We start from the raw sequence: 15,636 nt of genomic DNA, 5'->3' as shown, positions 1-15,636 counted from the left end.
TCCACACTTGAAGTGATGGGTGCCAGGCAGAGCCTTTGACAGCTTCTGAGTAATTCCCCTCCCACAGCACACCGGGATGTGTCAGGTGGTGGACACACCATCAGCCAGTGCCCCGCCTTCCCAGTAGGTCAACATGGTGCAGCTCCACTGACCATTCTCAGGCATAAGTGTGATTGAGAAATAAACCCTTGTTGTGTTAAACCTGTGAGATTTGGGCTTTTCTGAACCTGCAGCTGAACCTGGTTGGTGATGACTGACACTAGCCTGTGCTGGGCACCGTATGCCAAGTAATATGCAGGGCTGGGGTGGAGGCCTCTGGGTGAGTCAGAGAACTACGGACAAAGGCCCTCCCATCAACACAAACACCACTTCACACCAGTGGAAGCAGGTGGGGCTAGGTTCCCAGCTCAGCCCAGCTCTGCCACAGCATGTGGGGCCTTGGGCCTCCACTTCCTCCTCTGCAAACCGGATTATCCCTGCCCAGCCACCACTCTGGGTTGATTTGGGAATCCCAGGACCTAAACCCCAAGTGTACTTTGCACACTGTAAACTTGGTACAAACACGTACTCCTCCCAGGTGTGAGAGACCTGCTCAGATACCCACAAGAGCTGCTCAGAGCCCCACGCACAGTGACTTGGCCTCCACGGGACCCTGCCAGTGGACGGAGGGGGTTCTGGGTTTCTTTCTCTCTAGTTAAGAGATTTAGATCTCCCACTCAGAGAACAGGCCTGAGGCCAGGGCTGGGGGTATCATAAGCATGTTCCTAGTGCAGGAAGGAGTCAGGGAGCCAATCCCGCTGGAGCCTCTGACCACCAGCGGGCCTCAAAAACGCAGGTTCCCAGCATCGGTCCCCAGAGACCTGCACTACAATCCTAGTTACAATACTTTAATAGCTGCGTGCCAATCCTAGTTACAATACTTTCTTTAATAGCTGCTTGCCTAATACAGAGGGTCCTCAGGCTGTGAAAATTCCACTGCAGCTGCTCGGCCTGTCTAGCCATTTCCAGTTCCATTGCTTGGCAGGCTAAGCAATCTGCATCAGAATCGTAGTTCCTTTGCTCCACCAGCCTCATCACTTTCAGTACCATTGCTTGGCAATCTGCATCAGAAACTGCAGTTTTGCTTTGCCTACCCCTTGAAAATCCTGGCCCCTGTATAGTATGATTGAGTGTTGCTGACATAACTTATATGAGCTCCCTACTTGTAATACTCCCTTAAAAGTACCTATTTTCCTCGCCTGCGTGAAGCAGTCTTGGAGGCAGCAGCCCCGACTGCTTCCTTCCTTGCACAATGAAATAAAAGGCACCTTTAAGTTCTCCCACCTCAGTCTCTTGTTTATTGGCCAATATGAGTCACGCTGAGCAAAACCTGGGGTTTCCACCTGGTAACATGCCAGTCCTAGTTACAATACTTTAATAGCTTCGTGCCAATCCTAGTTACACTTCTTTAACAGCTGCGTGCCAATCCCAGTTACAATGCTTTAAAAGCTGGGTGTCTTGGGACACGTCACAACCTCTGAGCCTACTTCCTCATCTGGAAGTGGAGGAAAGTGATACCCACCCCAGAGGCTTGATGCAAGAATCACGAACCCAGCAGGGTTCCAGGCCATCTGGGCTGGTGCCTCTCCTTCCCCCTTCCCACCTTCCTGGCTGTCACTCTTTGGGCACTGGACTGGAGAGAACGCAGGTCTCTTAATCCCTGCCGAGTTCTTGCCATTACAACTTCTCTGCTCCCCGTGCTCAGCCAGCACCCCAACTATATTCCAGGACATTCTCATCCCTAGGGTCAGGCATCCCTGGAACAGCCATGCCAGGCGGTGATTTCCTGAGTAGACTCAGTGAGCCACACTGACTGCCCTTGACTGGGCTAGGTCTGGTTAAATGGTAGAGGTTCACAACATCCTCTGGAAAAGCCAGACCTGGGCAGCCCTTCCTTGAAGGGCCTTCCAGAATCACTGCCTGATTGTCTCAGAGGAGCCCAGACCTCTGTGATGTAAGCTGTGCCCTGAGGAGCCCCACCCAGGTTCCCCAAATCTCCCAGCTCCACCCCAGTTCCCGGAGAGGTAGGCTGGGGCATCACCTGGTTCTCAGGACACAAACAGAGCTGCACAAGGGTGGGTCCTGGAGGCCCATCTCCTTCCCGATGACCCACCCAGGCACAATGAGAACAGAAAGGCTTTGTTCCTGGCCCAGGAGCCAGTCCTGCCCAACCACCCAGGCCAGCAGAGACCTGACTTTTAGAAGGGCTGGGGAGACTGTGGAGGGAGGGAGAAGGGGGAAAGGCAGAAATAACTGGTCAACTTGAATCTCAGAACCTTCTTCAGAGCCCACCCTCAGTGAAGATAATCAGAAGTCAATCTGGTTGCTAGACATCCACAATGGTCCTCAAAAGATTGTGCACAGTTTTTTATTTCAGGAAGAAAAAGCTTTAAGTTGTTGTTCCTTATCAACACAATACAATTGTCGCTGCACCACTTAATGACTTCACTATTGTCACAAGTAGCTCAAATGAGGGACTGGGTGCCCTGGGTGATGAGCAGGAGCATAAATGTCTCCTAGGAGTTAGGGGTCTGCAACTGCCACACTTTTAACCCTTCATGCCCAGTGGTACATATAAAACCAACCAAACCCACTGCCATTGTAAGGGGGAGGGAGAGAGCTTGCACTAGGGAAGAAGAAGAGACGGGGGGGTGGTGACATTCCTCAATAAGATGGTCCCTACGTAGTTAAACGTTAAGCCCAGGAAATGGCCCCTATAGGGGTCCCTAACTTGATAAGGTCCTTAAGTTGATAGGGTCCCTGACTTGGCTGTCAAACATTAACAGAGAGAGATAAGAGAAAGAGAGTATAAAACCCTAGGAAAACGACTATCAGGGCTCTCAGACTCTATATCTGAGTAGCCCACTTGACACTCCCTAGTCAAGTGTACTTTTGCTACTAACCCTCTGCTAGCTAATAAACCTCTCCTCACTTGGCACTATTTGTCTGAGTGTTTGAATTCTTCATACACTGAAGACAAAAACCGAGGCTGTTCTCTCCGGTAAAGCCATTGAGTCGATTTCAACTCATAGTGACCCTATAGCACAGAGTAGAACTGCCCCACAGGGTTTATTGGGATGCTGCTATACCATTGACCAAAGGAACTGGCGTGTACTGCAAATAACTGTTTTTATAGGGTACTGTATGAGGTGTCTGAATTTTTTGTAGGAAAAATAGAAATTCTGAAAATTTTTATTTGTTACACTTATGTACCAAAAGACCCTGTTGGGCACTCTGGGGAATAATTATGGTACTTCATGTGTACCTCTAAGCACTTGGGTAGGCTTGTGGGAGAGGGCAAGAAAAAAAAAAAATACAATCTACCAAAAATTCAGACATAATGATTCAGCATGCTTCCATTAATGAAAACACTTGGTGTCAACAAAAAATTCAAAGTAGAAAATAATTGGGTCACCAAAGGGTTAAAAAGTGCCCAAAGAGGCTCCCTGCCAAACTCAACACTAAAGGAAAACAGTTTTTGTCATGTAAATAATCGCCTGATGGGGAGAGTCGGTGTTCCAGTGTGTAGGTGAGGGGTGGGGCTGAGCTCCCTCCTCAGAACAGTTTTAAAAAAAAGAGAGGCAGAGCAGAGTTTAGTGACTTGGCTCTAGGATTCAGAACACCTGTGGTGCAGAGCCAGCACCCACCCCTCCAGACGACGCAGGGAAAGGAGGGGTATATGGGAGGGCAGGTTCTGTTTGGCTGTACTGTTTCCAGGGCTGCACCGTAACCCCAAGACTGCAGGGGAGGTTCCCAACTAAGGTCTTTGACCTTCCCCTGGGCATGGAAGGGGGTCACACCTCAGAAATCACCTGTAGGTCTGGCTGGAGCAGAGTTGGGAGGTGGGACGGACCCCAAGCCTCTTGCTCTATCAGAATCCAAAAGCCATGTAGATCCATCTAAGATGGTGTTATGGATTGAATTGTGTCCCGCCTAAAATATGGGTTGTAAATCCTAACTCCTATACCTGACCATGTAATCCCATTTGGGAATAGAGTTTTCTTTGTTATGTTAATGAGGCCATCCATGTAGGGTGTGTCTTAAGCCAATTAGTTTTTTTTTTATTTCTATTGTGCTTTAAGTGAAAGTTTACAAATCAAGTCAGTCTCTCATACAAAAATTTATATACACCTTGCTATGTACTCCTAGTTGCTCTCTCCCTAATGAGACAGCACACTCCTCTCCACCCTGTATTCCTGTGTCCATTCAGCCAGCTTCTGTCCCCTTCTGTCTTCTCATCTACCCTCCAGACAGGAGATGCCCACATAGTTTCACGTGTCTACTTGATCCAAGAAGCCCACTCCTCACTAGTATCATCTTCTATCTTATAGTCCAGTCCAATCCCTGTCTGAAGGGTTGGCTTTGGGAATGGTTCCTGTCTTGGGCTAACAGAAGGTCTGGGGACCACGGCCTCTGGGGTCCTTCTAGTCTTAGTCAGGCCATTAAGTCTGGTCTTTTTATGAGAATTTGAGGTCTGCATCCCACTGCTCTCCCGCTCCTTTAGGGGTTCTCTGTTTTGTTCCATCAGGGCAGTCATCAGTTGTGTTCAGGCACCATCTAGTTTTTCTGGTCTCAGGTTCACGTAGTATCTGATTTATGTGGCCCTTTCTGTCTCTTGGGCTCATAATTACTTTGTGTCCTTCGTGTTCTTCATTCGCCTTTGCTCCAGGTAGGTTGAAACCAATTTAAGCCAACCATTTTTGACTAGATACTAATGGAAAAGCTGGACAAAGTCCTCCCGGCCCTCCCTCCCCAGTAGAGCAAACAGAGAGAGCTTTCCCCTATAGTGGTGCCCTGAATTCAGACTTCTAGCCTCCTAAATTGTGAGAAAATAAATTTTTGTTCACCAAAGCCACCTACTGTGGTATTTCTCACACAGCAGCACTAGGAAACTAAGGCAGATGGGCAGCTGCCCCAGGCCACAGAGGTTTACTGGACCCACAAAGAGACGGTCCTTCTCTTACCTTTGCTAGTGTGTCCACCACGGTCACCAGCGGCTGCTTTGCAGGGTATTTGGCCATGTCCCATTCAAAGTGGGTCACAAAGGATGTTAAGTCAACTAAAAGAACAAAAACACATTTCAACAAATAATCAGGACTCTTTAAGGCTTGTTAGACCAATTGCAAGCCAAAAGTCACAGTTTTCACCAAGGAAACAAAGAAAAACTGGTGGACAGACTCTAGAGCTCTGAGAAAGCAAACATTCCCCAATGGAGCTGAGAGTTCTGCGCAAACCATCTGATTGTCAGGCAAAACTGTCAGCGGCACCCTAAAAATGCTCTGAAAAATATTATCGTCACAGGATATTTTCAGAGCAAGGAAATTATTGTGTGATGCTGTAAAGACAAATAGTCATTTATGCATTTGTCAAAACCCATAGGACTGCACAAAACAGTGAACGCTAATGTGGATTTCCATTAATAACAAATATATCAATATTGATTTATCAGCTGTAACAAATGTACCACCCTAGTGAAATGAGAGCCTGGAAGGCACAAGCAGAGTGCCAATGGCTGCTAACCTACAGGCTGGTGGTTCAAACCCACACAGCAGCTCCACGGGAAGAAATGCTTGGCAAACTGCTTCCGTAAAGATTACAGCCAAGAAAACCCTATGGAATAGTTCTATTCTGTAACACACGGGGTCACCATGAGTCGGGGGCCGACTTGATGACAGCTAACAACATCGATGATGACAATAAGAGAAAAAGGCCCCTAAAAGCCAAACCCATTGCCATCGAGTCAATTTCGACTCATAGTGACCCTATACTCATAGCAACCTTACAGGACAGAGTAGAACTGCTCCATAGGGTTTCCAAGGAGTGCCTGGTGGATTCAAACTGCCGACCTTTTGGTTAGCACCCGTAGCTCGTTTCCAAAAGGTCTCTAGGTGGTACAAATAGGTTGTGCTCAGGGACGGATTACCCAATAAGCAAGGTATACACAGGCTTACTAGTGTTTACTTACTAATCTGTAGTATACAATTTCACCTGAAATTATGCACTACAGGTTAGTATGTAAACACAGTTAAGCCCAGATGAACTCTACAGCCCTTCGTGGACTTCCCAGGCACATCATGGGAGCCACCTGGCTCTGGACAAGCTTCCTGAGCCCAAGCTCTAGACAGAAGGCAATCTCAAAATAACACTGTCTATTTTAGAGAAGGCATTTTAAATACTGGCCAAAGAAATGGAGTGTGTGAACACGATTTTTACCATCTGGTTTGGATGTGCATTTTTGTGTATGTTCTTTGTATAAATGTCTATAAGTTAACTCAGAAGTTAGATAGGAAACTCACAGGGTAGGAACAATTTGGAAAAAAAAGGTGAGAATGGTTGCACAACTCGAAGAATGTAATCAATGTCACTGAATTGTACATGTAGAAACTGTTGAATTGGTGTATAGTCTGCAGTGTATATTCTCAACAAAAACAATAATAAAATAAAATTTAAAAATGAAATGCAACAAAGCTGCATACGTACTGAAAAAAATCTTTTAAGTTAATAGAATAAATATCGGTGTTTTCACAATTAATTCCTTTTTTCCTTTACTTTCTCAAAAACAAAACAGAACACTTCACTTATACAAAAAAGCAGGAACAAGCACATGTATAAAGACCAAAGTTTATTAGTGGTTGCCAGAGTTGGGAGGGAGGGAGGGAGGTGGAAAAGGTTACTGCTTATGGAGTGCTGAATTTCCGTTTATGGTGATGGAAAAATTGCATTGATTAAGGGTAGGGTTACACAGTCAGTCAATGTAATTGCTGTCAATAAGTTGTACAGCTGTAAAAAGTTGAACTGGCAAAAACTGTATGATAGATATATTTACAACAATGACAAAAAAAGAAAAGTAGCTGCTGAGGCTGCTTCTGTACAGCCAAACACCTCAACGGGTTTGGTTCCTTGTTTTGGAGTTTTAGGGTCATGGTTTCATGGGACATCCCAGTTCATTGGCCTAATAACGTGTTTAGTGCTTCTGTTCTACGTCCTAGTTTGTTGCATAGTGCCTGCAGTCTTAAAAACTTGCAAGCAGCCCTCCAAGGCACAAGAATTGGTCTCTATCTGCCTGGAATGACAGAGGAAGGAGGGCCAGGAATAGGAAGAGGAAATGGATGTGTGGCTAATTGCCTCCATGAACTATTATCTCCTTTGCTATGAGATCAGAAAAACTGGATGGTGCCCAGCTACCTTTATCGAACCTTTTGATCAAAGATTCAGTAGGAGAATCCTGATCAAAAGGGAGAAAATGTGGAACAAAATTTCAAATTCTCATGGAATCCAGTCTTTCTGGAGGCTGAAATGACCTCTGAAACTACTGTCCCAAAATAATCTTTAAGTCTTAAACCAAAAATATCCCCTGAAGTCATCTCAACACCAAAGGATAGTTTAGCTTAACTAGTATAGAATCTCTGCCTGGAGCAGTATGCTCAAGATCTATCTATATGGCATCAAACTGACAACAGTAACTGGAAAGACTAGATAGAAGCCTTAGGGGGCAGTGGTTAATGTTAATGGGGGAGGAACAACTCGGAAAAGGAGGGTGAGAATGGTCGCACAACACCACGAACGTAATCAAAGTCACTGAACTGTACAGGTGGAAACTTGAATTGGTGTATTTCTGCTGTGTATATTCTCAACAATAAAAAATAAATCAAACAGATTTTTTTTTTTAAAAAAAAAAGAAAGAAAAATAAACCCTTATATTCATACAAAAAAAAAACAAACAACCGCAACAAAAAGTTGCCTCTGGGTGTTTCTGGCTAGATCTAACCAGCTGTGGGGTGGGGGACAGAGCCCTGGAGTTGGGGGTCAGATACATATGAGACTAAATGCCACTTGGGCTGCTGCAGAGTTCCTGGACCTTGGGCATATTAGTAACAGCACCTCTCTGAACCTCAGTTTTCTTACCTGAGAAAGGGGAGAGGGGAGAATGCACACCTGGAGGGGGGCCTGCTCTCTTTAGATTAATTCTATGAATAGCCAAAGAATGTAAATGGTAGGTCAGCCGCTCATGGTGCCCTGGTATGCTACCTTTTTTTAATAAGTCACCTCTTGTGGTGGCGATCTACTTCCAAAAAATCAGCCATTGAAAACTATATGGACATGACCAAATTGGCAACACCTGCCCAAAAGCAACGAAGAGAAGGCAGGTGGGGACAGGGAAACTAGAAGAACTAACGGACAAAGAGAACCCAGGGTGGAAAGGGAAAGGGGGAGAGTGCCAACACATTGCGGAGGTTGCAACCAAAGTCACAAAACAATTTGTGCATAAATTTTTGACTGGAAAACTAATTTGTGCTGTAAACTTTCACCTAAAACACAGCAAGATAAAAGAAGAAAACCCTATGGAGCACGGTTCTACCCTGACACACACAGGGTTGCCATGAGTCAAAATTGACTCGATGGCAACTAGTTAACTGGTGATAAGGCAGGAAACTCAGCATATGTTTCAGTGCCATCACGATCCCTGGAATTCCTCCAACCCTAGCAAGATGGGCCTTCTACATTGGCTTTCTCAGCCCAGGTTATATGCACACCTGTCCGTCCCAGTCTACTCTTCTGCGTATGAAGGGACTCATTGCTCATTCGACTTTCAACCACCTTTACTGAACATCTGCTCTCTACCCCGCTGGGGTACAGCGATCAGACCAGACACACCACACCCTTGATTTCAAGGAGCTCCCTGTTTATTGGGAGACAATCAGGTGAAGAACACACTGCAGTGAGCTGTATAACAGAAGAATGTCAGGCTGCTGTGGGAGGATGGGAGTTAACACCTAACTAAATTCCAGGAGGGCAAAAAAGGCTCCACTGGGGACACAGTATCTGTGCAGAGGCTTGAAGGTGCATAGGAGTTTGCATGTGAACTGGTGGAAGCAGGGTGCCAGGCGTCAGGCAAGGAGGATGGTGAACACGTGTCCTGGGCACTGAATCACTGGGCAAAGCTGGAGGTAACAGGAAGTATGAACAGAGGTGGAAAACGAAAGCCAAGGGCAGGGTCACAAAGCATCCCATAGGACTCAGAGAAGTGTGGGCTTTACCCTGTAGTCATAATGCTAATAGACTCCACTTACTGAGCCCTGGTGGGTGCAGGAATTGGACACAGATCACCTCCAACTCTGAAAGTGGGCCTGAAAAGTGTCACCAAAGAGGTCTGAAAGCCAAGTCTCCAAGAGGCGGAGCAGCCAGCCCAAGGTGGAGCATGTCGGGGACACTTCTCTGTGGGCTGGTGTTAAGGATGGCTTTGAGGACAGAAGCCAGCTGGGGGGCTTCTGTTCAGGTTCAGGAGAAGATGATTAAGCTCAGAGGGCCCAAAGCCATGGGTGGAGAGAGAGGAGGCCAGAGTCGGCAGGATGGAGGACCATGAAGGAGGGTGGGGTGACACCCAGACTTCTAGGATGAGTGACTGGGTGGAGGAAGGGGACAGTCACTCAGCCAAGCAGCCACAGAAGGTGGCAGCATGGGATCGGGGCAGCAGGGAGAAGAATTGAGTTCAATCTGGGACAACGTTAAGCTTCAGGTGGGTAAACAAGTCCCCAACAAGCTTTTGGAAACAAAATGGGGTTCAGAAAAGGGATCTGACCTAGTGGCAGAGTTATCAACATATAAAACCCATGGCCATCGAGTTGATTCCGACTCATAGCAACCCTGTAGGACAGGGTAGAACTGCCTCATAAAGCTTCCAGGGAGTGGCTGGTGGATTCGAACTGTGGACCTTTTTGGCTAGCAGCCGTACCTCACTGTAGCTCTTAACCACTGTGCCACTAGGGCTACACTCATCCCTATTAAGTACTATTATTATCCCCATTTTACAGATGAGCAAACTGTGGCAAAGAATAAATTACGTAACCCTCGTTACAAAAGGAGACGATGCATATAAAGCACCTACCACCCTGCCTAGCACGTAGTAGGAACCACATTTCCTTTCCCTGGTATACCCACAACTAGGGCACAGCTATCCCGTAGGAGGAAAAAGGAAGCTTGCTCGTTGGTCTTATCCTTCACCAGAACCATATTCAGATACCTTCTAGGTTACCCGGACTTAGGAGAGTCCTTGGGAAAATTGGTTTCATACACTTACAGCATTTGCATTAGGATTAACGTATCTGCCTGTTGAGAAGGGTGCCCTTGAAAGCCAAGCTATGACGGGGAAATGATTCTGCAGAAAGGATTCAGGCCTGGGAGGGAAGCGACCTACTATGGCTGGAGGACAGCAGGGAGCGTGGTGGTGGCTGAACAGACAAGAAAGGGTCGTGAAGGGCCATGGACTGCCTGCAGAGGAGCTTGGGCTTTATCCTATGGCAGGAATGTAATAGACCCACTGACTGAACCAGACCGTGTGCCAGGAGTGGGCAAACGTTACCTCCTGTTCTGCTCAGATGCTGAAAGGGAGGAATCGTCACCGCCATCGTAGGCCAGGAAACAAGCTTCCAGGAGATGTCAGGAACCAGATGTTAGGAAGATGCGTATTTTAGGATACATTCCACCTCATCTCGGTCAACTCCAGTGCCCCACCAAGCTAAGTCACTCTCAGCACCTCAGTCTCTCTCTCGTACTGCTGCTTTTGTCTTTCAACACTCAAGACATGGCCTAACTCCTTCAAAAAGCCCACCCTGTCCGCTCCTCCCCTTGGCTGGCCTGAGCTCACGGACACTGGCCTCCACCATTAAATTAACCACGCTGTGCCATCACCGTTACTTCTCTTTTCAGGCTATGTGAGGGCAAGGTCTATGACTCAACTGTCTGTATCCCCAAAGCCAATCAAAGTGACTGGCACACAGCAAGTGCTCCATAAATGTGCTCAGACATTAATCTTCCTAATAACTGTGTTATTAGAAAAGACAAATCAGACCAAGCATTCATGGCATTCAGACCAAGAGAATGGACTCACCCTTTCCACTTGAAGAAGTCCTGTAATTCCTTTAAGATTTAGCTCATCTCTTTGGGACGATTCCCCCTGGACTCCCAAGCACTCTGTCTATATTTCCATCACAGTATATATCACACTGTGAGTCTGTTTCCCCACTAGGCGGTGAGCTCTTTAAGGTCTTGCAAAGACTGTATCTCAATCATCTCTGAGTCCTCAGCATCCAGCATGGACCCAGGTACTTGCCGATGCTCGGAAGTGTTCGATGAATAAATGAATGAAGGATGTTAGATAAGAACATGGTGCAGACCTCTCCTAGACACCAAACAAAACCTCTGGGCCCGTTGCTGTGACAGCCTCCTCTGATTCCTCTTCTTCCATGTCTTCAGCATCACCTCCACCTCCAGGGCCTGACCTTTGTCCCTACTGATGCATCCAAGGGCAGCCTTCCCTGTCCATGCACGTTGCCTTTGGCAAGCACATGGTTGAAGACCATCCTCTGCCTTAGAAACCTGCAGCCCCTACAGCCCTCCTGACACCTTTCTCTGCTTGCACAGGACAGAACCAGCCTCTCCTCTGATCCCCCGGCCTGAAATCCTCGGAGGGCACAGTGTCAAGTCAGGCCACGATGCAGACAGGCTTGTACTAAATCGAAGCACACTGCAGACAGTGCTGCACCCACGGCAAGGCCTCTTGAGCAACAGTGGACTCGTCTGAGAACCAAACAAGGCCTCCTGGCAGGCAGATGACCTGCAACCGGACTGGCTGAAGCAAGAGTATCTAGATGCCTGGGCGGGCCTTGAGGTGTTTATGTCTTTTGTGTACATGCTAACGCCCAGGCCAAGAACTGCATGCTTGCTTAGCTTTGGCTGTAATCAAATATATCTGTGTTCTTCCATGCTCAAAGCTCAGCTAAAGGCTGAAGAGCAAACAAAAACAAAAGGTTCCCAGCAAAGCTAAGCACCTATAAAGGAATCGTTATTAACTCCACTCACAGATGAGAAAATCTAGCCCAAGAGAAGTGACTTGTCAAGGTCACAAAGTGCATTTAGCCAACAGACCAGGATAAGCACACAGGCCTGATGGGCTCCAAAACCTCGTCTCCTGGCCTTAAATTCCTGCGTGTCCTGCGGTGGAGATCTGACAAAAACCCCACCTCTATAAAATAAAAGAATTCCCCCATTCAAATAACACTGGGAAAGCCTGAGTAAAACAAAGTTTCTAAAAAGTCTCTTTACTGCAGTACTTTTCAGAGCCTTTACTTACACGAACTTGCACTATGAGTGCACAGGGAACACCGTGCATAGGCCAGCATGATTTACTGACTTTAATTCCACCAGTCTGAGCAAGCTGGGGAAAACCCAGAGCAAATATCTTCCCAAAATCAAAAACTTAGTGCCCATGACCACTGTGCAGGGTTGGTTTACAGAACATGCTGTGGAAAAACTAGTCTTGGACGTCATGGGAGCCCAGTTCACAGGAGGATTAGAGGTAACGAAACACATGACCAAAGAAAGCTGAACTTCCTCCTCCAGAGAAGAAAGGCAGCCATCTCTTAGAGTCAGTACCATCTGGAGAGAGGAAGGACACTCTGCAGGACTAGCATGTAATTTTAAGCAACAATGATTCTTTTTTGTTCTTTCTTTTTTATTGTGGTAAAAAAAATATATACATAACAAACCATTTACCATTTCAACATTTTTTACACGTACAATTCAGTGACATTAATTATGTTCTCCATAAACCACTCTCCATTTGCAAATTTTTTTCATCACCCTTAACAGAAGCTCTGTGTCCGTTAAGGGTTTTTATTCTTTTTTATTTTCAATGTGCTTTAAGTGAAAGTTCACAAATCGAATCAGTCTCTGATACAAAAATTTACATACACCTTGCTATGTATTCCTTGTCGCTCTCCCCCTAATGAGACACAGCACACTCCTTCTCTCCACCCTGTATTCCCATGTCCAGTTAGCCAGCTTCTGTCCCCTTCGTAAGCAATAATAATTTTTAGTAGCATGTAAGCATTCTGATCGGAGTTCCAGTGTGGTGCACATGGTTAATGTGCTCGACTGCTAACCGAAGGTTGGAGGTTCAAGTTCACCCAGAGGTGCCTCAGAAGAAAGGCCTGGTGATCTTCTTCCAAAAAATCAGCCATTAAAAATACTACGGAGCACAGTTCTACTTTGACACACATGGGGTTGTCATAAGTTGGGGGTGACTCGACAGCAATTGATACTGGTAAGCATTTTGATCACAATTAAATGTAAGCTTGGCTCCTCATGCCCTGAAGACCAGGTTTTTATGAAGAAAAGTAGCTCTCTACCTTAAGCCAGATCTTCACGCTGGGGCCCTAAGAGTCACCTGCTGGGAAATAAGATCAGCCGATAATTTAACAAAAATAATTTTATATCAGCATCAGCAAAAAATCTCAGCATGATGCACAGATCGAATTTGAGAAGGCATTTTGATAACTTCAAATCTGTAAAGACTTGTATTCATGGTCCCCAGACCTTCTGTTTGTCCAAGACAGGAACCATTTCCAAAGCCCACTCTTAAGACAGGGATTGGACTGGACTATAAGATAGAAAATGATACTGGTGAGGAGTGAGCTTCTTGGATCAAGCAGACACATGAGACTATCTGCGCAGCTCCTATCTGGAGGGGAGATGTGAAGACGGAGGGGGACAGAAGCTGGCTGAATGGACACGGAAACACAAAGTGGACAGAAGGAGTGTGCTGTCTCATTAAGGGGAGAGCAACTAGGAGTATACGGCAAGGTATATATAAGGTTTTGTGTGAGAGACTGACTTGATTTGTAAACTTTCACTTAAAGCACAATAAAAAAAAAAAAAAAAAAACATTTGTATTCACTCTCAAATGATTTCCTGTCTTTCCTTCCACCAGCTTGAGCAGGTTGGAGAAAACACAGAGCAAGTATCTTTTCAAAAGCTTAAGCAAGGAACGGCCTGTTTGAGCACAGACATTCCCCCAGAAGGCACAAAAGAAGTCTCCCAGTATGAGTGAAGCTCAGAAACACCACACAAAAGCCAAGCCCTGGCATTTAAGCTGCCTGTGTCCATAAAACCATCAGCCCCAAAGAGCAGGTGGGGAGACGTGGTGGACAGTTGTGAAGACGAGAGGCACACTGCAAGCCAAAGGAAGCCAATGCTCAGCCTGAACTCTGCAGAGACAAGGCTTCCCAGTTCCCAGATGGCACACGGAGCCACTCGGGGAAGAGGCAGGGAGACACAAGAAATACGGGGGAGGGAAGATGGAGTCATACAGATATTGTGACCCAGCTACGAGGTTCTCACTTGAGAAATCCATCGTAACCTGGTCACTGTACCCCTAAAACCAAACCAAGATCCCCCTTCCCAGGAGCAAGCGGGCACCATGCTGAGCGCAAACATGGGGCACACAACATATGACCTACTCTTTAAGCATTTCATTTTTTCCTTCAAACCTGCAATATAATAAAGTGGGGTCATTAAATCACACTGATAGACAAAGTAACATTCAGATTTGGGAGGGCAAATAGTCCCATTTGTCAGTTTCAACAAGCAAATGAAAAAGCCTTTTAATGTTTTCCAGACAGAAAAAATACAAGTATCTATGGACCTAATGGTATAAATGTTAAATATGTAATAGGTACTTCCATTTTCGATACATATGCACGCATACAGTCACGCAAGTTTAATTATCCCTAACACCTAATTCTGAAATCTCCAAGTCTCAACAAAGTTTTTGTTGTGCACAGTTTTCAAGTTTATTCATATTGTATATATACACAAAGAATGAGTCAAAACACCATTGGAGTCAAAACAGTTATCAACATCGAGTAAGTGGAAATTCCAGTGTGAATGTGGCTACAAAATGCATTTTCCATCTAGCCCTCGGTCTTCTATGTACTGGACAACAAATTAAGACTCGTTGGAAGTATTCCTCTGCATATGAACACATTTTTTCCACTTTCATTTGGAGAAAGGAATAAATCCATCCCAGCATTTCTTCTACTGTATGGGGGATGGAATTTTCCACATGGAAAAAAGGGGAGTCTGATAGAGATGGGTGGGCCAAACAGCAAGAGCCTGGCTTAGATTCCACTGAACCCACTTTCATGTCAAATTTCATTGGGGAGTTCAGCAAAAAAAAAAAAAAAATCACCATGGAGTTGAATCTAACTCATAGCGACCCTATAGGACAGAGGAGAACTGTCCCATGGGGCTTCCAAGGAGCGCCTGGTGGATGTGAACCTTTGGTTAGCAGCCAAGCTCTTAACCACTGTGCCACCAGAGCGCCATTAAAAAGTCAGATGTCTTAGAAACAACACAGGAGGACTATTTCGCAACAACTTGGTGATCTTGAGCTACAAACAGGGTGTGTGGCCTCTGTGGGACTTGTCAATTTAAAGCCTCATGAACGTCTGCAGTGTTCCAGTGATTGCTACGAGGCCACAGCTATGGCTACAGATGGTCTAAAACGAGCTGAACAAGCACTCACAAAAAGGAGACTTTGTTGACCTACCTCCGTTGGCCAGGAGGTTCTCCTGAACCTTTCCCTTTGCATCTTCCATGACTTCTACCACGCTCTGAGCCATTTTCTTTATGAGGCTTTGATAAAAGAAAAGAAACAGCTGGTTAGAGTAGAAAAATGCCCTAAGATCCTCTCATATGCTGCTGACAGACAAATGAACCCCTACAACACTTTGGGGGAATATCGTGGCAATACGTCTG

The 15,636-nt window shown here is 45.9% G+C and overlaps 1 protein-coding gene across 3 annotated transcripts in view; it reads right to left on the bottom strand.

Moving 5' to 3' along the window:
* ATP6V1C2 (ATPase H+ transporting V1 subunit C2) overlaps positions 1–15,636 on the bottom strand; it is an 84,830-nt gene that overhangs the window by 19,751 nt on the left and 49,443 nt on the right. For all 3 annotated transcript variants that reach the window (XR_007519551.1, XM_049902879.1, XM_049902880.1), the window contains exons 4-5: positions 15,428–15,513; positions 5,004–5,098 (exon numbers count right to left, since the gene is read on the bottom strand). Coding sequence is in view for 2 of the 3 variants with exons in the window: in XM_049902879.1 (XP_049758836.1) it covers positions 5,004–5,098; positions 15,428–15,513 (181 nt within the window). In the remaining variant the exon portion in view is untranslated. The remainder of the gene's footprint in view (positions 1–5,003; positions 5,099–15,427; positions 15,514–15,636) is intronic.

The sequence above is a fragment of the Elephas maximus genome, chromosome 12 (genome assembly GCF_024166365.1).
Source record: "Elephas maximus indicus isolate mEleMax1 chromosome 12, mEleMax1 primary haplotype, whole genome shotgun sequence".
NCBI classification, from domain to species: Eukaryota; Metazoa; Chordata; class Mammalia; order Proboscidea; family Elephantidae; genus Elephas; species Elephas maximus.
This window is presented reverse-complemented; position numbering and strand designations above follow the sequence as displayed.